Source organism: Manis javanica, chromosome 7 (assembly GCF_040802235.1).
Source record: "Manis javanica isolate MJ-LG chromosome 7, MJ_LKY, whole genome shotgun sequence".
NCBI classification, from domain to species: Eukaryota; Metazoa; Chordata; class Mammalia; order Pholidota; family Manidae; genus Manis; species Manis javanica.
Window position 1 is genome coordinate 113,906,136 of NC_133162.1, and position 25,250 is coordinate 113,931,385.

At 37.2% G+C, this 25,250-nt stretch overlaps 1 protein-coding gene across 5 annotated transcripts in view; it reads right to left on the reverse strand.

Moving 5' to 3' along the window:
• The window catches only part of ZEB2 (zinc finger E-box binding homeobox 2), a 129,882-nt gene that overhangs the window by 5,678 nt on the left and 98,954 nt on the right, over positions 1-25,250 (reverse strand). For all 5 annotated transcript variants that reach the window (XM_037020709.2, XM_037020712.2, XM_037020711.2 and 2 more), the window contains exons 5-9: positions 13,558-13,746; positions 12,654-12,868; positions 9,958-10,066; positions 7,054-9,020; positions 5,499-5,679 (exon numbers count right to left, since the gene is read on the reverse strand). In XM_037020709.2, the coding sequence (XP_036876604.1) occupies positions 5,499-5,679; positions 7,054-9,020; positions 9,958-10,066; positions 12,654-12,868; positions 13,558-13,746 (2,661 nt within the window). The remainder of the gene's footprint in view (positions 1-5,498; positions 5,680-7,053; positions 9,021-9,957; positions 10,067-12,653; positions 12,869-13,557; positions 13,747-25,250) is intronic.

A 25,250-nucleotide genomic window follows, 5' to 3' on the forward strand; every position in this document is an offset into this window, starting at 1 on the left:
TCATAAATGGTTGCTGTGGAAACGGGCTTTCCAGCTCAGGCAGGAGCAAACTGCCGTGTTAGGCAGGGGCAGAAACAGAGGGAAGATGATGTGAAGAAGGTCTTAGCAGCCACATGACTCTAAGAATAAGAAAATGGGAGAAGAAATCATTTGAAAAGACAACGTAGAAAGACGGATGTCACAGAGGCTGAACTAATCTCAAATCGTGTTTTCCCTCAAGTTTTCCGTGAGATGTCAGCCACTTGTTGAGTGTTAAAATACTCTTCGGCTGGAGAATGCTGTATTTCCTTTGGCATCCAGGCAGTTTCTAACCAGTGTTTGGAACTTGAAACTAGTGCCAAGCCTAAACACATCTGGTTGATTCCAGGCCACAAATAGCACTGGAATGCCTTCAACACCTTCCATAGCTGCCATACTTAAAAGTTTATTTCCAAAATAGAACTGACAAAAAAATTTATCAGACTGATGCTCCAGAGTTCAAGTCAGAAATGTGTCATGCAGAGCACTATGTATCATCATAACATACATGAAGCTATGTGCTTGTACTTCTAATACAAACTTGCATTTCAATAAATTAAATTAAAAGCCAGCATTAGTAGATTCAACCCCATTTTCATTTGCTAAGTGTCATGTTATAAGATTAGGAACCCATTCTACACACTTCAGGTATTCAGTTATCTGGTGATATATAATCTCAATTAGTAATCAAATATCTTTAATAACATTATTGAATGGCTCTGGGGCATGTTACTATTTAGAGAATGCCATAGGCTGCTATATATTTCATTGATGGTCTTTATTTTACTGGAAGGTCCAATATAAATTTAGTAATGACAGCTGTGGTAAGGAACAATACTGGAGTGGGAAGAAGTTATTTACCTGTAAGAGAAGAAATTAGATACTGGTTGCTGACTACTCGCATTGGAAATAAGGAAGGTTCTAGTAATCTACTTCAAGGCAGCTAATTGTCTGAAGAAAGAAGTATAATTCAAACCACACAAGAACTACTCCTTAACTTCTGGAAAAGATGTTTTGAATGAGGTAAACTGGATAACAGAGAAGAGAATTTCAACAGAGTGCCAAGAGTCTGGCAAGATAGCATAGTTTTTCATCTGACATGACCACCATGGTGGGGAGGTAATTTAACAGGAAGCACAAGTGTATTTGCAAAAAAGACAAGAGGCTTTGCCTTCCAGAAAGCTTTAAGTTGCTATGTATGAGTTTGATCTATCTTGTGTGTCCTTGGACCTTAAAGAAGAGGATGCTATCAAGAGCAAGGATAAGATGTTTTTGACAGCGGCAGTTTGTTCACAGGGGCAGGATAGTGCTATGTTAAACAGGGGAGGATGGGTCCTGAGGTCTTATTGCTTGGGTTCAAATCCACCTTTTACAACCAGCTATGCAACTCAGGCATTTAACCTCTCTGAGGATTAAAATGAGATCATTTGGGGACCAACCTTGTGGACTGGGCGTAGAGGTAAAGGAGACAGCAACAAAGGTTAAGTGTTTAATACAAAGACTGCAGGTGGTAAGCACTAAATTCATTATCTAACATATTCATTAACACATGTTCAATAATTTCCCAAGTTGCAAACAAGATGCATGCATCAGGAAGAAATGAAGGTGAATGGAAAGAAGAGAAATTGTAAATGAAAAATTTCTTGTGGCTTTAGTTGCAAAGGCGTGCATGGGTAGAACTGCTTTGGATACTAATGTCTTATCAGCTCAGGAGCCCAAAAAGGTCAAACAGGTCACTCCCCAGAGCAGCTGTGTGAGTAATTTTGAATGAACATTACAGGAACAAAGCAGAGAGCAGTGTTCTGAAAGAGAACGAGCACTCTCCAGGAGGAGTTTCAAAGCATGTCACAAATGCTTGGGGGTGCCCACTGAACTGCAGTCTATTATACAGATATTCTATGCTTACAGGCAATCGATTTCAGAGAATTCAATCAATTATGCTTATAATAGAAATATATTAATTCTACATTATCAACTGACAACCTGGAAAAAATAAAATGTTCAGCTATTATGCCGTGCAAAGGACAGAATTTGGGAGCAGAGGATTGGGAAGGGTTGGGCCTATACTTTGGACTAAATACTCTGCTAATCTCCAGAAGTGTCACTGACAAGCATTTAATAAATTCTATTTAAATAGGATCTGGCTTGGACATTCATCTCTTTTTAACTTGTTTGATTGGTTTACCTGATTCAAATCAAGATGTCCTAAAATTAAATTTCCACATGAACAAATTCAGAAAAACATCTGAATTGACACTGAGTAAATCAAAACTTTTTTAGGGTAAATTTTTTTCTCAAGGTTCATGATTCACCTGACAGCTAGAATGAAAATTGAAGTTAATAAATGGAGAATTTGTGGTATGAAAAATGTTATCATATAACTGAGAAACAAAGTTGGCTGGTAATTTATTTAAAACTTGGACTTTCTACTTAAAAATAGAAACATTTTTATTACTTTTCTAAATAAGGTGGGTTTAAAAGCCCCTACCACAATGTCTCAATGGGGAAAGTACTCAATACATGTCAGATTTAAATATTAGTAGAATATAAATGAGCTCCTGACAGTGTGTAACAGGAGTTCCAGATTTTATTTCACAGTACTGGCTTGTGACAATTCATCCTATTGATGTCAACATTTATGTTGTGTTTCCTTCCTCTCTCAGTCCTAGGTCCCGGGTCCCAGGAAAAGCAGGCAAGCAATATACCCACTGGTAAGGAAAATTAAGCAGTATGTCTTTGGTGTCTGCCTGAGAAATGAATTAAAAAGGGTGAGGTAAAAGAGCACAGGATCTCGAGAATAAGTAGCTCATCATTTCCTTCTTAATTTAAACTATTCTGATGTTAAATTGTAGACGGATATAATGATCACACTTTATCAATGACACATTTGTAACCAACATGTAATCAAATGAGGACTCAACTTCATTTCCCAACCTCAGAATCAATCAACCCAAAGACTATTCTCAATTATAATTTCATATTAATACATTCTCAAAGTATTACTTAGTGTTTAATATCAACAAATAAAAGGCTTGTGGGGCCCAATTACAGAAGGAAAATGGACTAAATTTCCACATACATTATAGTGATAGAAAATTCATGAAGAACTTCACTTCGATGGAACCTAATACACTGATGGCAGTAATGTCATGAGATGGTTGGTCAAGAGACCAAAAAGGTAACAAGCTGGAAACTTAACAAGTTGGGAAGCCAATAGGAGGATAATTAATCACGTGTTTAGGAAAACCACTGGATGGTTAGCATCTTGTTGCTAGGCCATATTTCTAGGCAGCAGATATTCTCACATCTTAAAGGACCAGAGCATCTTATTTTTATTTTTGAAAATACAGTATATTTTTCAAATTGATCATGTCTATTTGTGTTTGTCAACTTTTGGGTCTCTCAACGATTTATACACCTATGAAGTTTATGGACTTTCTAATTGATAAGAAATAAAGATACTGACTGGATGTCAATATGTATGATAGCCCTCACTAAAATAAAAGTTTTACACTCACCATGTAGTAAGTGATAGAGTTTGCATATGGTCATATAATAAAACCAATCAGAGAGGGAAAGATGCCTTCAGTGATGTGCCTACTGTAGCTGAATAATGAAATACAAAATATATTTGAGGTTGATTAAAATATAAAAGTAGATTTAGGTATGAAAATAGCTTTACAAATTCTTAACAGGACTTGGTACTAAAGAAAATTTGTATTGCTATCTAAGAGAAACGACAAATGTAGGAAAATTTTGATGTTTCAAACATTGCATTGTATCACACAAGTATAAAAACAATTGGGATTTGTTATTCAAATTAGGCGGTTTTTAATGTAATATGAGTTGAATTTTTAAAATAATAATACTATCAGACAGCTGAAGAAAAAGAAAGTCAGAGTGGTTGGAGTAAGAATGCTATTATTTATTAAGCTTGTTCTCTTTACAAATGCCCTCAATACTTAATGTAAAACTCACCCAACCTTTCCCCATCTCTCAGACTGCTTCTAAAAGGTGATGAGAACAAGTGCTTCCCAAGGATAGTCTTCAATCACTAAAAAGGGTGCCATGTATTTTGGCAGTCAAAGCAGTAGACTCAGAGACACTGAGAAGTGACTGGTGGTTACCATGGGGGAAGGGGTAGGGTGGGTAGGCAGGGAGGTGGAGGGGAATAAAGAGGCACAAAATTCTCAATCATTATATAGCACGGAGAATATAGTCAGTGGTTCTGTAACATCTTTCTTTGTTGACAGACAGTAACTGCACTAGTGGGGGTGAGGATTCAATAATGTGGGAAGCTGGTGAACCACTGCGTTGTGTACTTGACACCAATATAAGATTGTCTATCAACTACAAAAAGAAAAAAAACAAAGAAAGTACAACAGAAAGTATTCACATTTCTTTTCCTCCTTTTTTCTTGTTGGTCTCTTCTTCACTTTTCCCCAGAAGTCATTAACATTAGGTTAATTATTTTTCCCTTTATATTAAAGTATTTGGTGCTAGACTTTCTGGTTTAAAATGAGAGTTTTTCTGTAATTTCTCCCTGCTGATACGTTGATTGAGATCCTACACCTGTTCTTGTCCCATTTAGGGACAGCCCAGCATGCCAGATTTCTACTCGGGAAGAACTGGAGCGGGACTGGGCACTGGGGTGAGGCTGAATCACTGTGTGGGTGAGGGTGGCAGGAAACGGGAAGGGCACATAGGTGTAGCTCTCGGACTGCAGATCAGATCCCAGACTGTGGGAACTAATACTGTTTCACGTTGCGGTCCTTCACCTTTCTTTTTAAAAAAACGAACCCACTGTCTCTCTACTCACAGGGAAGAATTAGGCTGTTATCTTGCCAACTCTCAACTCTGTAGAATTCTTCCTAATTAGTTATGCATTAATAGGAAATAGACTAATTAAATGTAGAAAGTTTTATGTTAATCTCCCAAATGTAAGTACTTTCAACAACTCATTCAGGCTATTACTTTACTTACGTCTTTTCTTCCACAATATTAATGCTTTTAGTTTACTCAAAATAAGACCAGTTTATAAAACTCAACAGAATCACCCCCAAATCATGGCTCACGTGATGTTTGGGTGATAAAACCACTACATGACTGACTGAATTTTTTATTAAGTTTTTACATACGAAAATTCACCACAGCTTAAGAATTTGGAGGTGTTTTCGAGAATTGGCCTGTGTCACGCCATTTCATTGCCCTGATCATTTAAATATACCTTTGATATGGTTTGTGAATTCGGTATACAGATTAACTTAAAAGATATGAAGACAAGCACACTCATAAACACATGAATGATCCAATAAGCAGGCAACAAAAATGTCCTACTGAGCTCGGCAAAAGCATTATTTCTTCCTTGTTGAAGGTATCAGCATATGCTACATCTTATGCTGCACAAGTGCAGTCATTAAATATTGTGAAATGTACAGCAGGCCAGGAAGCTCTAACTAGCTAGTCAAAGTCACTCATACCTGTGTGTTCGTATTTATGTCGCAGAAGGGAACTGCTTTTCTGGAATGTCTTGTCACATAAGTCACATGCATACATGCCACTCTCTGTCTTCTTGATCTTCTTTCGAGATAGACAGGAATCGGAGTCTGTCATGTCATCTAGGCCTGACATGTAGTCTTGTGCTCCATCAAGCAATTCTCCCTGTGATAGAATCACACAGTTCAACACAGTCTCTTCTCTTTGTGTTTGTACCAAACAACTTCGTATAGGCTGACATTTGGAGAACTCCCAAAGTGCTTGCAATTTATCGACCTCATTTTTAAAAACACTTATTACTCCCCATGAACAATACATGAGGTCTTGCAGTTCAACAAAAATATAAACTTTCCTCTGCCTTTGGTAGAGCTCACTGTTTTTCAAGGATAGAAAACGGTCATCTCTGAAGGTGAGGAAGATGCAAAATTTTCTAAAATTCTTCTTTTACTTTATATTAGGAAATATCCACAAGTGCTAGAATTTGTGTGTTCTCTAGTGTGGTTAACTTTAGAAGTGATCTGTAGCTGTGGAAACCCCATTTTAATTGAATTTTATATTTAGGTACAAAATGTTATTATTATGCAATCTATTTAAATGTATGTCTACCAACTAAAGGCCTCAAGCTATAGTTTTATATTTAATTTTCTAATCTGAAATAGGGAATATTAATAACACTTTTTATCAATGTTCTATCTATGTTAAAACAGCCTTCAGCATTGAGCAATAATGAATGTGGATCAGTAAATTATTAAATTTCTTGATATTTATTTTGTCTTGATCCAAAGGAGTACAAACTTGCATGATAACATACATTTCCATTTGCTAGCCCACAGTTCAGTTTTCTTAGACTATGTTTGCACTAATTAATATTAGAGAAGATTAAATAGGCTTAAATACATTTACAAAGAGGGCAGATGTACTGTAAATTGGAATACAGGAACAGCTGTTACAGAGGTTCCCTGCTACTTATGCTCCTATTTTACAAATAGGGACTACACTCCATGATGTCAAAACATGCCTGCTTTTGTATTTGAAAAACCACAAATTATTTACTAGTTTGAAAATTACAAAAGTATGTGGAATGTACAAAATCTTTTAAAAAATACTCTTCAACCTAAACTGTTCTCTATAAAACCAAACATATACCAAATTTATACATGCATTATTGCAAACTGTATATCTGTAAAAGTACATAACTGCTATAAATAATGACTTTCAAGATCTTTGTAAGTCCTTCCAAATATTGTTATCAATGTATAGTTCTGTGAGCAGACCGGACAATCTAAATAAGCCTCAAAAACAAATACTCAATTCTTTATTTTTTTAAGGCAAACATGCTGTTACCTAGTACAGGGATCCATCGTGTTGCCCTTTATTTGTCAGCCCACTCAGTTTTAAGTTCAAGTTAACACAAACTCTCCTATTTCTGCTCAAAACATGGCAATGGGACTTGTCACTAAGGTATCTTTTTTTTCATACATGCAGATCAACAATAGAATTTTCATCTTCTCCCTTCTGAGCCCAAAAGAGTCTCGTTACCTGAAATCCTTGTTTCCGCTGGTACTTTCTCCTTTGCTGCATGTCAGCAAATGTAGCTGCTCCCGTTGGGTAGGTATAGGCCATGTGTGGTAGGAAACTCATCTGATCCAGTCCCGGGTATGGTCGTAGCCCAGGGATACTGGTCTGGACTGGTGGCATGAAAGAGGCAGGGGGAAATGCGCTTTGTGGAGGGAGAGCCGTGTATAAAGGTTTGGCACTAAATGGGTTCATGCCGAACACTGGATTAGTGCTCTTGTCCAGATTATTGGAATTTGAAAACTCCTTCTTGATAAAAGTCAAGTTTAGAGGCTCATCTGAGTTTTCGGAGGATGAAGAAACACTGTTATGGTCTAAATTTACACTGCTAGCTTTCGTCTTGTTCTTTGTGGCTGTAATACTTTTGGGTTCTCTCATTTGTTTTGGTAACGACAAGTCCAAAGGCTCAGCCTGGAGCTCCTCCGAAGAGAAGCTGTTTGGAGTGTAAGAACTACTGTGGGAGTTTTTAGAAGATGTGGAGGAAAGATTTAAGGGAGAGGGAGTGTTGCTCCTTGAGTGGTCCAATTTCTCAACAGGTTTCATACTGGGAAAGTGGGAAGGTTTTGTTAGCCTGAGAGGAGGGTCACAATTCGTAACGCTGTTGTGGAGTTCTGCTATAGACGGTGACGTGATGGAGTCCATAGGTTTGACGGGAGACCTGGGTAATAAACAGTCTTTTGTAGAAGGGTTACTGTTGGCAGCTAACGGCTTGGAGTTCCTTTCCAGTGATGGTGACCTGGAATTTGAATATTGGTAGACTTTTCGTTGCTCAAACCATTCCTTCACAAATTCCTGAGGAAGGCCCACAGCAATGGAAATTTTCAGCAGTTCATCAGAGTTGGGCTCCATGTTCATAGCATAATATGCCTTAAGTACAGACATGTGGTCCTTGTATGGGTTGATGGGGCTTGTCATTCCTTTCTCAGAAAGTACAGATGACAAGAGGAGGGTTTTATTATCAACAAAAACTCCGGCTTTGCTGGGGACGATGTTGTCATGAGGTTGCAGGACTGCCTTGATCTCTTCGTTCATCTTACAAAGGTAGCGTTCATGCTGATGCAGGGGAATGGGGCCAGGAAAACTTTCTTTGCAAAACTGGCATGAAAATGGAGTGGATATGTTGTGGTTCTCAATCATTTTATCATCGGTGACCAGGTCTATTAAAGTACGGAGCTTCTCTTTCTTTATATTACTGATCTGTCTCCTTGAGTCAGTAGTCAAGCTCTGGAGGCAAGCTTTGGCTTCATTAACTTTTTCTAATGTATAGTCAATAATACTTTTAGTGGCACCATTATGACTCACGACTGGAAGACCTACAGGTGGAATATTAGGAGAAGTGACTCCTTGTTCCTCAGGTTGAGAGCATGGATCCTTCATGTGATAACCTTTCAACTTTGAAATTTCTTCAGCCTTGCAGTCCATTTTTTGCCTGGAAACCGTATTGTCCACAATCTGTAGAACCTTTTGTACCTCACTTAAGTTACTATTCATTGTGGGAAATCCAAGTAAAGGGGCTTCCATCCCTACCCCTAAGTGCTGCATCGGACTTTGAGCGGATGGATGGACTCCTAAAGGGCTGGTGGCACCAAGTGCGCCATTCATAAAGGGACTAGTGCCACTAAACCCGTGTGTGGCCATAAGAACTTTATAGTCATTGAAGTCTAGTGGTTCTGTTTTAATTTTAAGTAAGCCTGTTTGTTCAGACATACTAAGTGGCTTTCCATTCTCCAATTTGTTTCTTAACTGGGTAATAGCTGAATTAGTAGGAGAAGAAGAAACGGAATTGGGAGAAGAACCCGTCTTGATACTGTTTCTCATTCGGCCATTAACAGAGATTAAACCAATACATTTCTTGCTGCTGATGTGTGAACTGTAGGAACCAGAATGGGAGAAACGTTTCTTGCAGTTTGGGCACTCATATGGTTTTTCACCTAAAAAGATAATTAAAATGAACGTTACATTTCTTTGATTGAGCAACCACTGCAATTGTCTTCCAAGACAGGAATTTGTGAAACCAAATGAAAAGAACACAATGGGGTACCTCTACATTCTAGGTGCTTAGATTAGAAATATGTGGTCGTAACTGTTTCTGGGCTTTATCTACCCTGAGAGGACATAATTCAAGATGTTAGCAGAGGAAGGTGAGGGCTATCTATGCCTCTTTCAGCCAAGATCCCAAATCTTGTCTTGCCATCGGCAGCCTCCTATTTAAACAGAGTGTCAGATTAATGTGTGGTCAATAGCACAATAAAGATGTCACAGTATTTAAAGGGAAGTGGAGCCATGGCTTTAATCAACTCTGTGGAGATTCCATTGATTCTACCAATCCAACTAGTCCTTTGAATAGCATCCAATTTAGTAATAAAATGCTTGGCAGAGCTATGAAAATAGTTATAAAGGAGAAATCTCAGTGGTAGGATGCTGTTCTGTGATATATAGCTCTCAGGAACTAAGGAACATTTATCACACAAAAGCTCTTATCCAAAATTCTCCAACTTTTTTTTTCATGACTAGGTATCAAAAATGAGTATCGTTCAGAATTTTCCAGCTGAGTGTTCTTCAGGTCAAAAACATTTAATCTGTAGAAGAGGTTTTTAAAAGGACAAAGAGGAGCTACTCCTAGACTTTGTAATAAATACATCAAAGCATTTGCAGTGTTTAGCAAACTTCGCATCCCTCTTCTTTTTATAAGATCATGCTCTTGGTGGTGCATAGTTCCGTGAAGAGCAAGCAGGCACGCTCAGTTTATGAAATAAATGGCTCATTCCAAAAAGTGACAAACAGGATCACGCACATTTTAGACCATCTTTTAAAACTCCCCTGACGAAACAAAATGCAAACAGGAGCACCAGCACCTCTGCTACTCACCACTGTGAATGCGCAGGTGCTCTTTTAGATGGTGTTTATATTTGAAGGCTTTGCCGCACTCTGTGCATTTGAACTTGCGATTACCTGCTCCTTGGGTCAGCATTTGGTGCTATAAAAAAGGAAACACTGACATCAGTTTTGTGCAGCAGGAACAAAGGACATTTGTTACAGATATTTTTTAAAGGCCTCTATTTTTCAGAAGGACCAAAAGGTTTGAGTGCATGTTTATTTATTTGCCCAGTCTTTCAGAGTTGCAATAAAAGTGATAATGTTGGCAATAAAATTGGAACAAGTAAAACAACAACAAAAAAAAGCGCTTCCCATGTGCATACAACACTTGTTTTAGAATTATCTCTGTAGTCTCTTTTCCAAAATGTGTCTTTGAGCCTTTGGAGATGAGAAAGTATAATTGTAAAGATGTCTGTGGCTCTCTGTTTACTGCAAATTCTAAAATCTGAGGATTCCCTGTTGGAATGCAACTATTTTGTCAAGAAAAAAATAAATACTTTCCTGAAAATTCTAAATAGTCTATAAAAATACTCCCCACATGACAACTAATTTTATCAAATTTTCTGTAGCAGGATACAAGTACATCTTACACTGAAGCAACAACAAATTTAAAGAAGAAAAAAGAAACCACACACACACACACACACACACACACACACACACACACACACACAAATCCTTGACTATAAATATTTCATTACATGATAAGCATGTTTAAATATCCTACTCACTGCTCTAGTAGCAAATGTAAACTCTGTTTTTCCTGAGCTATTGCATATCAGATTGATTCAGTATCAAATGTAAGAGACAACATCTTAGACTCTAGCTGCTTGAGCAGCTTTATCACAGGCCAGTAGGAAAGACTGCAATGACTTTTCATTTTCCTTTTTAGTAGTATGCTAGGGAGTAGGACAAAAAAGAAAAAAAAAGTTTGCTGAAAAGACAAGTTAAAAGCAGCAGAGATATAATCAAACACAGCTGACCTTTTTGAGCAAGGGGAAAAAAAGCACTGTGACTTAGAATTCGGAGAAAAAAAAATACAGTCATCCACTCTGGATGCTCAAGGTAGGAGGTCAGCCTTTTTCAAGCAGCAATGACACAAAAGCCTTTTGCAAAAAGACAGCACAGAAACGGTATGACAACTGCTAGGGTGTGCTGAATCTTCCCACATTCCTAGTGAGACAGATGGTGTTACATGGGACACAGGGAGGTTTGTTCAAACAGCAGCAACCTTCAAAGATCAAGCGGAGCCCAGCCCGCCGAGCGCCATTGAGGGACCAGTGCTCATATGTTGCTGAGTTGCATAAACAAACAGCAACAGCTGCTTTGTCTCCCCCCACAGCCCTCAGAGGACTACTATAAACTTTAGTTGTGCCACTGTTAATATGATACAATCATTTTAATTTACTAATTGTAAATGCCATGAGCAAATGAGGGGACTTTTCAACACCAAAGCTACCATTCATAATGCGCCAACACAATCACACTTCTGCATGTGAAATTTAAAGCAGTTATGCTAGATAAATATCTAGGCACTCTTTTTTTTTTTTTTCCTAGAGTTTTGTGCATATAAGCAAGGGGAGGTAAACTGTTACATAAGTGTAACTAGGCAAGCATAGATTTTATCACTGCTTTTTGCAAAACATTCAGGTGACAAACCCAATCAGATATAAATGGAATGATTTTAAAATAGTGAAATTCCATAATATAGTATCATCACCATGGCTTGATTGTGTTTCTTCAAAGAAAATAAAGCCCCTAGGAATTTTATATAACATCCTGCTTAATCATTTTTAAAACAGCTATGATGTGAAGGCATATATTGGGTGATTCCAGATCCGTGGGGCCGGGGATGGGGACTTAAGGAACATACATTTCTGTTACCATCTGAACACATCATAATATCAATCTGCACTCAATTCTCCCAGGAGGACAGAAAGAGCGGTGTTGCTTAAACATTTAAGGGACACTGAATCAATTCTATTCAATCATTTTAAGAATTTAAGAAGCTGTGCTTACCTGTTCAGCACAGAGTTTTTATTTTTAACATAAGTAAGCCAAGAGAGTCAGAGGAATTTTAACATTTAGCTACAAATATGCACATCAAAAAGGGAACATTTTAAATGTATGTCCAACATTTTAGTGTTAATCTAGTTTGTTCAATATATATGCACATACAGAATATGCCTCTTCGATTTCCTTAAAACATTTAGACTTCATAAACTAGTAGCAGCTTGTAAAAATACTCTAAGTAATTGAAGGTATTTTATGACAAATGGAAGAAATACACACTTCTTTTACTATGACTTAGATGCTATATAAAAAAATTCTAAAACTAGGTGAAAAATGGAATTAAAATTGCTGAGATGTTTAATAATGTATAATTAAAATGCCACAATTTCATTCACTTTTTGTGGAACATAAAAATGAAACTAAAGTCAAGTTAAAGTGCAAATAAAATTTCTAAATTAGAAATTAACACACTCACTCGATCGTGAACATAAGACTATTAAATCATATTAGAAGAGACCATCAAAAAATCATTTAGACCTCAATTAAAGCTATTACCATTAAAAGATCTGCATCTTCAAAATGCCATGAAAAATTAATAATGATTGCCAATCAAAGCAATATCGTTTCTCTAAGGGGTTATTATAGAAAGAAATCACTTAAAACCAACCCCCCACCTGATCTGTCCCTGGCTTGTGCGTCACCATATGCCGCTCGAGCTGGGTGCGGTAGGCAAACGTGTAGCTACAAAGAGGGCAGGAAAAGTTCTCCTCATTCTTCTCGTGGCGGTACTTGATGTGCTCCTTCAGGGATGTCAAGCGCTTGTAGCCCCGGTCGCAGTAGGGGCAGGTCAGCAGTTGGGCAAAAGCATCTGGAGTTCCAGGTGGCAGGTCTGTAGCCGAGAGACGAGAGGGAGAGAAGCAGGCCAAAAGGTCAGTAAATCAATGGCAGCTAATGGGCTGACTGCCCAGGATGGTATGACAGGAATCACGGCAATCTGCTCCACGAGAGTGCCATCGTCGCCCTCGGCCTCCGCACACACCAGTCCCCTCGCACACCCAGGACAGACTTGTCGGAATCAGCTCACGCTGTGCTGCGCAATTAATTAATTACTTGAGCTTTTGGGGGGAAATTTAAACAGCTGATAAATGAGGCGATTCTCTTTAGGTGACTGACAGTTTGTAGTAAACCTTTAGTCACGTGTAACTGGGGAATTCACAGCGTGAGGGAGCTTTTCAGGTGTCAGTTAAGAAGAACAAAAGGTTAGGGTCAACTCCTAAACTTTTTTTTCCCTCAAAAGTGAAATATTTCAGAAAGATAGGAATCAATTTAGATATTTTTATCTCCTAGAAAGAGGCTCTAATTGTTTTTGTTCTTTATTGGATGTACAAATGACACAAATTTGCTGACAAAAAAATTTCACAATACACTAAAATTACAGTTCTAATCTTTGCTCATGAAATTCCATGCCTCTGCAGCTGTTCTTCAAATTTTAAGGTAAACACCCAGGCATGTAGTGCATTTGTAATTGTAACAGCTGCAGAGGTCAGTGTAGTGGCTAAAAATGAATTACAGCCTCACCATTTTCTTCTTGCCCATTGGCCTCTGGCGTGCCAAGGCGAGACAGCTCCTCAGGGGCTTCTGGGTAAATAATGGCTGTGTCACTGCGCTGCAGGTACTCCTCGATGCTGACTGCATGGCCATCGCGCTCCTCCAGTTTTCTTTTGGCAAAGTATTCTTCAAAGTCTGATGTGCAATTTGCATTCTTAACTGAAATCATAAAAGGAGAAGAAATGTCCTTCTAGGGCCTCCTTCGTAGGTGCCCAAGCCCACTTACATCATTGCTAGTAAGCAATGTGGACTTGTTAAAAGACCACAAACACCTAGTTTATTTGTAAGAAGTATTGAAGATGACCAGTTATTGATTGAGTGTTGAGCCTCATAACATATGTGAAAGACAGAGGACAATATGCCTAAGTTACATAGGCACATTTTCTTCTTTCTGCAATACTAATCTGTGTAATTCCCAAGGAATGAAGGAAATTTTAAGATGTCTTTTAGGGAAAATTAAAGAAAAACAACAGAACTACATCCTGAGGTCCCTAAACATGAAAGATAATATGAGCTCAAAGCTTCTTTAATGGTCTATATAAAACTCCCTTTTCTTTTAAGAAAGGTATATTTAATTTTTTTATTGTCCACTAAACTTAACATTTCTAACCACAGATACATCCTGTTGCTAAATATAAGCTTTTAACCTTCTACTCTCTCAATATCACAGATGGCCAGGACTGCACACTCTGAGACAGATGCGAAAGGATGGATATTCCTAGAGAGATAATAATGGGACTTTGTTAAAACATCATGGGTTGTGGCAGTTTATCTTTCCCTATAATTTCAAAATTTAGCTCAGCATTATAAAGCTGACTAAAAATAAAATTAAGCTCACAACTGATAGAAATAAAAGTAACAGAGGGAGTTATGAAGCTGGCTATATTTGCTGTGTGAGTTTATATGATTTTTAACTTTTGTAATTATGACTCTATTCCCATCAAATGAATAATAGTTGTAAATCAATTTTAGCAACTTGTGTCACTTTTTATTTTTGAAACTTCTAGATATGTTTCTGAAATAAGCTGTGGCTTAAATATCCTAAATAAAGTTTTTTATGCCTAAGACAGAGTTGGCAGATTGGCTGGTACATTATTCTCTTCCACAAGTAGGTTAAAAAAAGGCCTTTGCTCGTATAATTAATGGTGGAGTCCTACTTCCGTTGTTTCTGAGAGCAGTTAACCTTAATCTTACCATATTCTACAATTCATCTTCTCTGCCATAGAAGGTATTACAATATTTGCCATACTAGTTATCCCTGGCAGGGTATGGCAGAGTGATATTCAAGCAAGCTAGACAAATTTTATTTTTATTTTTGGCTTTCACTATTATGAACTTGTGGATTGTAGATGAGAAGAATAGAAAGCAGAACTTCCCATTAATTCAACAAGTATTTACTCAATGCCTGGTATATGGTAAGTATCATGTCTTGTTTTGATAAGCAAAAAAGAGATCTGGTCTCATCCTTCAGGAAGCCACGAGATATTCATATTGTCTCAAAAACAAATATAACATTGTAAACTCAAATATTATGAGAGAAAGTTGTATGGTAGTATGAGTGACAGGAGGACATGGTGGGGTCTGGAAGATCAGGAAAGTTTTAATTGAGAAAGAGTGAAATTAACTAGCTTTGGAAGCTGGGGAAGGGCAGCGTGTACATGGTGGTGGTGACTAGAAGGTGCATTTCACCATGTGGAGTACAGGGCTGGAGGACAGAGAGTGAAAGGGGAGCGGTATGCTGCAAAGGCAGAGAGGCAGGCGGGAAGCAGACCACACAGTGTGCCATAGCTCTGTTAAAGGTTTCTGTTTCATTCTAAGAGAAACAGGGAGCTATTGAAGGATATCAAGCAAAGAGGATGGTTGGATGAAATTATGGCTTATCTGCATTATTAAATGACAGCTCTGGCTATAGTACAAAAGGAGATTGCAGTCAAAGAAAAATTGATTCTGGGAAACCAGTTAGGAGTCTCTTGCCATAGACCAAACAAAGATATAGGTTAAGGAATTAGTGATGAAACTATGAGAAATGACTGGATCGTGATAGATACTTCAGAAGTGAAAGCACAAGGCCTGGAGAAAGATTGGATGTGCCAAGGAGGAAGAGACTAAGATCCTCCTTTAGGTTCAGGCTTGCTGAATTTGATGGATGGCAGGTGACATGCACCAAAGCAGGGAGTACTGGAATTCTAGAAAGACTTGAAGCTATGAACTAATACAGTGGGTCAAATAAAAGGAAACTGGAGTAAGGGGGGAGGGGATTATGCTATATAGACTGTTAGACTAAGTGCTAACAATCCTGAACGCTGCGATCTCAAACCCTTCTCTTTTGCCACTCCAAATTCTGGTAAGTTTAGTAAGAGCAAAAGTCTGATTCTAAAACCTGTATTTCCTTCAAATATAAGTTTGGAAAATGCAATAGTGGATTAAGGTTTTATATCTTGAAATTTCACTTAAATCTTTTCTTTGAATCTTAAGTCTTAAATCTTTTCTTCAAAGAACACAGACATTGCTTAAGATCACTTTTCCACGGATATGCTCATGATGCCATCAACGCTTTCCAAATAATCCCTATTGGCGGTGATTGTGATGATCATTTAATGTGAACCACTGAGTCACTAGGGAGTATGAAAGAACAGCCAACTTGCACAGACTATTTGTTCATTGTTTTGGATCATCAAAATAACTTCAGATAGATCAGAAAGCACCTTCTGTTTTTAAGGGCAGGAAAAGATAAAAGGGACAAAATGGTGGACCCAAGATGAACTTCTGAGCAACTTGACTTATTTGACCAGCAACTGACTTCTTTTTCAGTACTGTGGCCGTAGAAATAAGTAAGAGCCCCTTTCTGAACCCAGACCTACTCGAATGTCATCAAATGTTTAAGACATGACTTATTTAAGCTTTTCAAGAACATTTTCCCACTTGACAATCCTTAGTGTAACCTAGAAAGCATGGATGATGTACATTTGACATCCTCATTTTAGCTTGATATTTCAGCAACTATTTGAATTATTTGGCTATCTTTGCATGGATTTTCATTTGCATATGAATGTTTCTATCAGAAATGTAACCAAATGCAAATTCAATTGGATTTGCATTAATAGCCTTTCAGCTTTAAAAAAAAGGAAAATTCTGATATTTTTGGATAGGCAAACCAACCTGCATCTAGACACACTACCAGTGCCTGGGGAGGCAATTCACATATTCGATCGAATCTGGCCATGCTGGATTTCTACATCAGATGCGATGGGAACAAAAGACATCAGTCATGTTCTGTCTTTAAGAATTATCTTTGATCATCTTTGTATCCAGAGCATTGCGGATACTGCCTAGAAATTAGTAGGCTCTCAAGAATCATTTATAGAATGAATGTGGAGTAAATTACGTCCTTAACACAAATCTTGTTGTAGAAGTCTTCTAGTAAAAGGAAGCATAATATCCCTACAGTTGAGTTAGGATGTTAGACCTACTCTTCAGGTAATTTTAGAATAATTATGTGATGAACTGTGTAGTGGTGATCATAAATACTTGCAAGAGTTTGATAGCACTCATTGTGAGGGGTTTCACGAAGAAGATAGCCCTCAATCATTTAAATCTGTTTGCCTCATCAGGATTTTCTTCATGTGGTATGGATGTTATTAGTTTATATCTCATATATATAGACTCATATAAGTGGATTAGAATGTAGCTTTCCATGAATTAGGTATAAACACAATAAATAATTTGGTTTATCCCTATTGTTTGCTCTGGGTGTTAGTAACATGTTTTTTCTGCCCAACATTTTCCTTTGCCTGGGAACAGCTTCCCATTTTCCCTATTACCAAACTTTATGGCACCCAAGGGATCTGCCATGTTATTGCATGAACCTGCTCCCCCAGCCACAGGGGACCAACCTGTACCTAAAGTGAACCAATCTTAGTCCGCCATCCTCCAGGCCAAATGGTTGACTGGTCCAGGGGGAAACAGCAGATCTAGATGTGTCAGTAAAATCCTTCCCTATGATTTCAGGACTTTGTTCCAAGAGATCATCAAGACAGTTTTTTTTTTTCTGTAAGTGACTATAGCTATAAGATGCAGAATGAAGAACTGATGTATCCATGTGGAGTAAGATTTATGAAGAGAGGATTGAAGTCCATAGACAGAGAAAAGCAGAGACAAGATGGCAAGACCTGACAGTACATCTCCAGCTGTATTTGCTCCTGAGGCCAAGCTGCACGTAGGTCCTTCCAGTGCTGTCATCCCTCCTTAGATTCTGTGAGCCAGAAAATTCCCTTTCTTGCTTTAGGCTATGTTGTGCTTCAGTCTCTTCGATCCCAAATTACCCTAATTGTTATAATAGTAGAACAGATGATGGGATTAAATTTTGGTTACTCTCAAAATTGTTGAGAAGGATGAAGTCTTGATTCTATTTGGTTTTTACAAAGATTTTGTAATAATATATAGTGAACATAGAAATGAGGTAGAATATTTGTTAGAAAGCTATAGAATGCCCCACTGCATTTTTCTAGTGTAAAATCAACCTTGTTTTTCTTTTTTTTTCCTGTAATATTCTCCTTGAACAAACTGTCAAAACACACTGACAAAGTGGTACTGATATTTATGACCAAACAATTACAAAAATTCACAGGAAATCTCAACTAATTTCTTCCCATACCTTCATCAAAGATTTTGCATGTAGAACTAAAATTTACCCTAATGTCTTACAGAATTCTCAACCCTGCCTAAGGTCAGGTAAACTTTTCTGTATGCAAAAAAAATTAAATTAATTAAAATGTTTCCTCATCACCAGGTGTAGTTTAATATTGTTACAGTAAATTTCTGGGTTCCTTCACATCAGGAAAGCTTCAAATTTCTTGTAAATATGTTGGTCATTATTACTAATGTTGCTTAATAATGATACTTTCATAAATACCTTTATATCTATCTGAGGTATAGATATTTTTAGATGGATAATGATCAATAGCAATGTCGAATGACTTTAAAAAGGATTGCCTAGAAAACAAGCAATGCTAATAGAACTCTAAATAAAGAAATATATTGGTCTTTATAATGGTCATATCTCTGCCTCACCATCCCCCATCATTGAATTGTTTTAGAATACTTTCTCAAAGATATTTAAAAGTGAGTTTTACTTAGTAGTTCCAAATAGTTAAATTATAATGAGACTTTGGTACTTATTCCTTTTCCTTTGGTCCTTTCTTCTCTTAACTTTTATCCCCTTGCCATTTGTTTTCTTTATTTGTAACAAGCATGTGTTCATGTAGGAAGACAGGTCCTCTATTATCACTGTTCTAGTCCCCAGCATGTTTTTAATTGTCATAAAAAATTGAAGAAATAATTTAAATACTATGCTGAGCCACTTTAATAAACATCAAGATGAATAAATAATTCTTTCAGAAGAGGAAATATCTTGAAGAGTAGAGAAGGGCTGAAACAAGTACATGCACAAAACTAAGAAGAATCATTCATCCATCCCTTTGTTTAATAATGGCTTATTGAGTGCCTACTAGTGCCAGACTATGGGCTTGGGGTGAGGACAAAATGATGTTGACTGATAATTGTTTTCCTACTTTTGCAACTGTCATATTTAAAGGCATGTACATAAAATGGTCATGATTCTGCCATATACAGACCTATAAATATGTAAATGTATGGCAGGGGATTATATGTATATGTGTACATAGATATGGACACTTCTGAGTATAATATACAAATATTATATTTATTCATAATATATATAATATTATATGACTTTTACTCACTTCATATGTCAAGGCAAAGTGGTCTGAGGAAGCAATCACAAATCTAGGTAACTGTATTCATCATCTTTTTGAAAAATTGTTTCCTTATCAGCACTTTAGATGATCAGAACACATAGAAAATTATTTCTAATATAGTCATTTGTATTGAATTTTTTAGTTTAAAGAAACCTATACTCAGCATTTGTTGAGGTATACAAATTCTCATGGCTACTTTGTTTAAAGTTGACTAATGAATGGAATGTAAGTATTTCATCATTAAAAATGCATATAGGCCTTTCTGCTAAAGGCTTCCAAAATACACATTGGCACAAGATATCTAAAAGCAGCCATGAGGAAGAGAATGATCTTTTCTGCGTTATAAAGCTACACGGGCAGTCCAGCAGGGCCTCTGAGTGCTACGGAGGAGTGGGTCAGTCAGGGAAGGCTCATCAGGAGCAACAACGTTTTCTTCACTTCTTGGGAATTCGTAAAGCGTCTTGGCCAGTCCCGCCACACCTGCTGACATGGCTTTCTCAAGGGAACACATGTTCACATGCTAATGAGAATTCCCCATGTGTAACAGCTCTAGGAGAGAGTTACTGAAAGAACAGGGGGATGGGGATCTGCAGTACTCTGCAGGGTCATATGTCTCCCTAAACAGTCTAATTTTAAAGAGAGGTTTTGTATTAGGGGGTTGTGAATATCAAGATTTAGAGACTATTATCCATTAGACTGCTTTGATTGCTCTGTGTCAGCACAGAATCCATGCCTTTAAAAAAAATTCCCAAGTTAGGTAATATAAATTGAGCTGCACATTACTGTGTAATCTAAAATTCTGAAATTGGTATATTACACACAAAACTCTCAGACTATTTTATTAAATCTTAGAGGAGTTTACAGAGTAAGGTGTTTTAGCCCAGCAATTCAGTGCTCTTTTTGTATGCTTTTTGTAGATGCACACAACACTTAAGGATGCTCAAGGGCAGTGGTTTTCAAAATGTGGTTTCCAGGCCAGGAGCATCAATATTACCTGGGAACTCACCCAAAATGCAAATTATTGGGGTCCAACCCAGACCTATGGAATCAGCAATCTGTTTTAACAAGCCCTTCAAGAGATTCTGATGTTTAAGAGGTTCCCAGTTTAAGAATCACTACTCTAGGAATTCAGTTCTCTGCCTCACCTGGCTAAATAAGGCATTCAGTAACAGGGTTTTGGGAAACAGCACAGAATTGCTCCCCTATCAGGAAGCCTTCCTATGATTATCGCAGTGTAAGTCCACACCCAACTCCTGCTCTTACTCAGTATCAGCCACAGAGTTCAATTTTTGAACTTACCACATCACACTGTAATTTTTCATTTACATGTCTGCGAGCTGATAGAGGCATCAATTGTATTTTATTCTGCTTTGTATCACCAGCGCCTAGTATAGTCCCTGGCACATGCTAATGCTCAATAACTGAATTATTAGACCAGGTTCAAGGGCATTAGACCACTCATTTTGGTTAGGCTGCTTATGTTTTTAATCTCAATATCGTCATTTGTACAATGAGCTAGTCTCTGCTTTCTGGGGCTCCTCAGAATTTCACAATTCCATAATTTCAATTAATGAATTGCCCTAATCAATTAGCTTTTTTATTCACTGGCTAGGCCTAGAGACTTTTATCTGTATTCTCCTCAATTAAAAACTCAAAGCAACATAGCCTTCTGATGGAGGAACAACATACACAGATCGAGAAAAAATATTTTGGAGGTGCCTGAGAACCATAGACAACATCTCAGGGAGAAGGCTGTTTATTAAGCATTTGTTGAATGAATGTAGGAGACACTCAAGAAGCTTGGGCTATCAGTTATTTCTTGTGGGAACCCTTGCTGTGAAGTGGAGATAGCTGCTTCTAATCACAAACAGAGCTAATAAAACCCCAGCAGTCATTAGCCAGGAAGTGACAGGCTCTTCTTGGTGTATACTGATTATAGTCCGAAAATGACTCTCCTGTCTAACCTGCCATGTGCTCCCTCTGTTTTTCTCTCCTCAGAAACTATCTCTTTCTCTGTTTTATTTTTCAAAACTCATTGTATGAAATTAACTAAAAAAAATGTATGTTAAAAAAATTCTACAGTTTGTATGATGTATTTGACTGAATGACTAAACTCTTCCAACATATAGAAATATGACAGATACAGTAAACAAGAAGAAAATGGCACCCTTTATAATAGTATAACTCTATCTTGTTGAGTCCTAAGTGTATTTGAATTATTGGATAAACTGATCTTGCACAATTGATAACACTATAAATCCACTCAACTCTTGTTGAGAACTCATGATCCGCCCTGTGTGGCTTCTGTTGCCTGTATAAGAAAGCCAGTTAATTAAAAAAGTCTCCATTTGAACTCCATATAGGAGTAATAAGAGAAATTGGCAGCTATTAAATCAAGAACCTAATACTGGTATAGAAACTTCCTGATTCTTTTCCCCACTTTCTTCTATGCTGATGATATGACACACAGAATTAATGTTTCAAGAGGCTTAACTCCCTGCTACCCTGTGAATCTTATCACTAGTATTACCAAGTTAGGGGAGTCATACGTTGAACCCTGGTGCTTCTTCCAGAAGAAGGTTTGCAATCTAGGTCTAGATCTTTACCTGGAATTCAGTGACTCTGAAGATACCCCAGAAGGATCCTGTAAGCCTGCACAGAATTGACATTTCTATGTGGCACTTTAGGTGGTGAATCCCTCATCCCATGCCTTCCCATCCTGGCTTATACTCAATCGTCCTAATGCATTTGGGGAGGTAGAGGCCGGATGGCTACATAATTTGTGAGGTCCAGTGCAAAATGCCAACAGCAGAGCACTAAACCACTTTTTCATCATGCCTAGTTTACTCATATGATTTGAACAGGTCCTAGATGCTGAAAAGATCACTATGCCATTGTAAAGAAAGGAATTCTAAAGAACAACATTGAAACAACATAAAATTAGTATGGGGGAAGCTAATGTAAATGCCAACTTCAATATAAATAAAATATTAAAATTTAAACTTTTCTCTTGATTTTTCTTTTCATGTCCCTGTTCTTCTGAACCCTATGAACTTGTTTCTTTCTTTCTTTTTTTTTTACTGAGTGATCCACATCTAAGTCTATTGGGGTAAAGAGAAAACATTATAAAAATTCTTCAAATTCCCCCTTCAAGATGCTCATTTATAAATTCCATTTAATATTTAAAGATTATATTTTCCTAATTTGGATATTTCTTATTTTCAATCACGTTTCTAAAGGCACTCACTATGGAAAAACTATGAAGCAAAGATGCAATTTTTATTAACTCTTATGGTTAGAGTAAATTAAAAAAAAAGTCTCAACCTTAAGACTAGAGTTCAAGGAAAACATTATTCACAGTTCATTTTTTTTCCCATTTCACCTACTACTTCTTTATCCCCCCACATGCTTAATGATAGCCTCCTACGTGTGTTCCACTTCTCCAGATTAAATGAAACTGTGTCATCCTGTGAAAATATGGCATTCCTCACAGACTTTTCTGGTAGAGCCATTCCTGTTTTCATCTGTCTTCACAGAGCACAGAGGATGGATCAACATACTCCTTAATTCACATTACCATTTCAAACCAGTGTTACTGTTTCATTAATTGGCTCGTCAATTATTTGCTCATTTATTCGCTCATTTATTCATTAATTCAACAAATAACCTGATTATCAACCACCCAGGCTGTATAAACACTGTGCTTATTGAATATGAAGAAAAGAAAACTTCACCTCTAGACTCAAAAAGCTTCCAATTGGTAACTTCAGTTTTTTGCAGTGTAAGTCATCCAGTTTTGCCATCATGTTTTAGGGCATTACTTAATACGGCTGAAGCAAAACGACCCTTGTATCATGACTATGTTTACCCAGGCTGTCATTGGTTTCGTTCTGAACGTCTTCATTACTCACAAGATATCCATGCGGAATCTTGCCTTCATAGTGTTTTGACTTTCGCTAGTCCAACAACATAGATGGCCACTGTTTGTTATGGGGTAGACCCAGGACAATTTTGTCTCTTGGAACTGTCACTCTCTGATTTTAATCTTCTGCCCTACCCCGTCACTCAGTTCTTCATTCCCCTGAAACAAGTTCTTCCTTGTGATAATCAGGTCCTGACAAGTCCCCCCGTCCTTTCACCTGTTCTGCTTTTACTGGCCTCAGTTCACCTTGGAGCTTGAAATCATTTCCATGCCTGCCCTTCATTCTTGTATCATTCTTGTCCTGCAAAACTAAAATCCTGCCAATTTCTCCGCTTCTAGAGTATCAAAAATGTCTAAAGAAACATAAATAGTTGTATGAACTTGTGTTAGTCTGTGTTGCCAAAATAGGGTAGTCTTTTATGATGATAATTGAATCTGTATTCAATGTCTTCAGCAATTATTCTACATTTGCATTCCTCAAGATTCCAACCCAACTTGCACTCCCTGTCAACTGATGATCTTTCCTACTTACTTCAAAGAGTGAAACCATATGACGTGAATTCCTTGAACAACCTTATATTCAACCAAAATCTCTCTCTTCAATCAAAATCATTCTCCCTTCTTTTGATCTCATTGCTAAAAACAATGCCCTCCCCGCAGCCAAGGCCACCCATCTGAAGGTATTTCCTCACAGCTCCTCTGATAACCTTCTCCATCCTTCACCGTCTCCTTTTGTATTTTCAGCCTTTCTCTTTCTTTCTTTTGCACAAAGGCATGTTCAACAAGCTTTTGTCTTGAAATTTTCAGACTCTTAAGGCACCTCTCTGTTTTCATGTCTCCAATATTTAACCCTATACTCTGTCAGAAACCCTCTGCAGTATTGAACATTTTTCATTTAGTGTACTACATAGTGTGTTGTATTTCAAATAAAGCATTTTAATTTTATATTGTTTTAATCAATAATAATAACGGCTAGCAACAATTGAATATTTATTATGTAACATTGTGCTGTTTTTCATACATTTCTTATGATGAATTTCATTTCTTATTTCTTATTTCATGATGAAAGAAAGAAATTCTAACAAAATGCTTTGCACTTAATAGGGCCTCCCTAGGTGAATACTGATCTGAATAGCTAATGAGGTTATAATTATTTAGTTGTGAATTTTGCCTTCATGTCATTACAGTTTTTGTTTTTCCTATTGGCACCATAAGATTTTGCATCCCTTAAGAACAAGAACTGTATCGTCTATTTCCTTTAATTTTTTTTGTCAAGCCTCAATTCAAATTCTGCACACAACAAATACTCTAAAAAGATGAATGTAGATATCTTAGTGCCTATTAACAAGTGACAAACATTTTATTATTTGTTTATTTGATTGTTAACCAAGACAAGAAGAGAAAAAGATCTAATTCTCAATGCTGGTCAGTGATCAAGTTAAAGAAAAATCTTTGACAGCTTGCATCATTATTATACACAAATATTATACAAACTACTAATTCCTCTTTACTTTAAAAAAAAAAAGGATGGTAGGTAAAGATGAAGTGATGTAGAAAATTAAGCTATTCTTTTCTGGTCTTCAAAATTTCACCTCAAATGCATTGTCAGAGCAGTGAAAAGAAATGTGTCCTACAACTTGTCTGGGTAGTTTTCCAAGATGTCAAGGGAATTTAATTGGAAAAGGCTCTCAGAATTTACCGGTTAGTCTTTCCATCACACATCCGTTAAATAATCGTATTTTTGTTTTCTAGAGAAGTTAATGAGGAACTAGTGTGAAGGGAGGAAACAATTCAGAATGCACTTATTTCTTAATGAATAAAAATCTAAAGCTTCCTTGAAGATCAAGCAAACTGGCAAAATAACCCAAGCAGGGTGAGCATCTAGTATATGTCAGGCATTGCACTAGGTACTTTAAAAATGATATACTGTTTAATCCCTACAATAAGACTTTGTACAGAGGAAA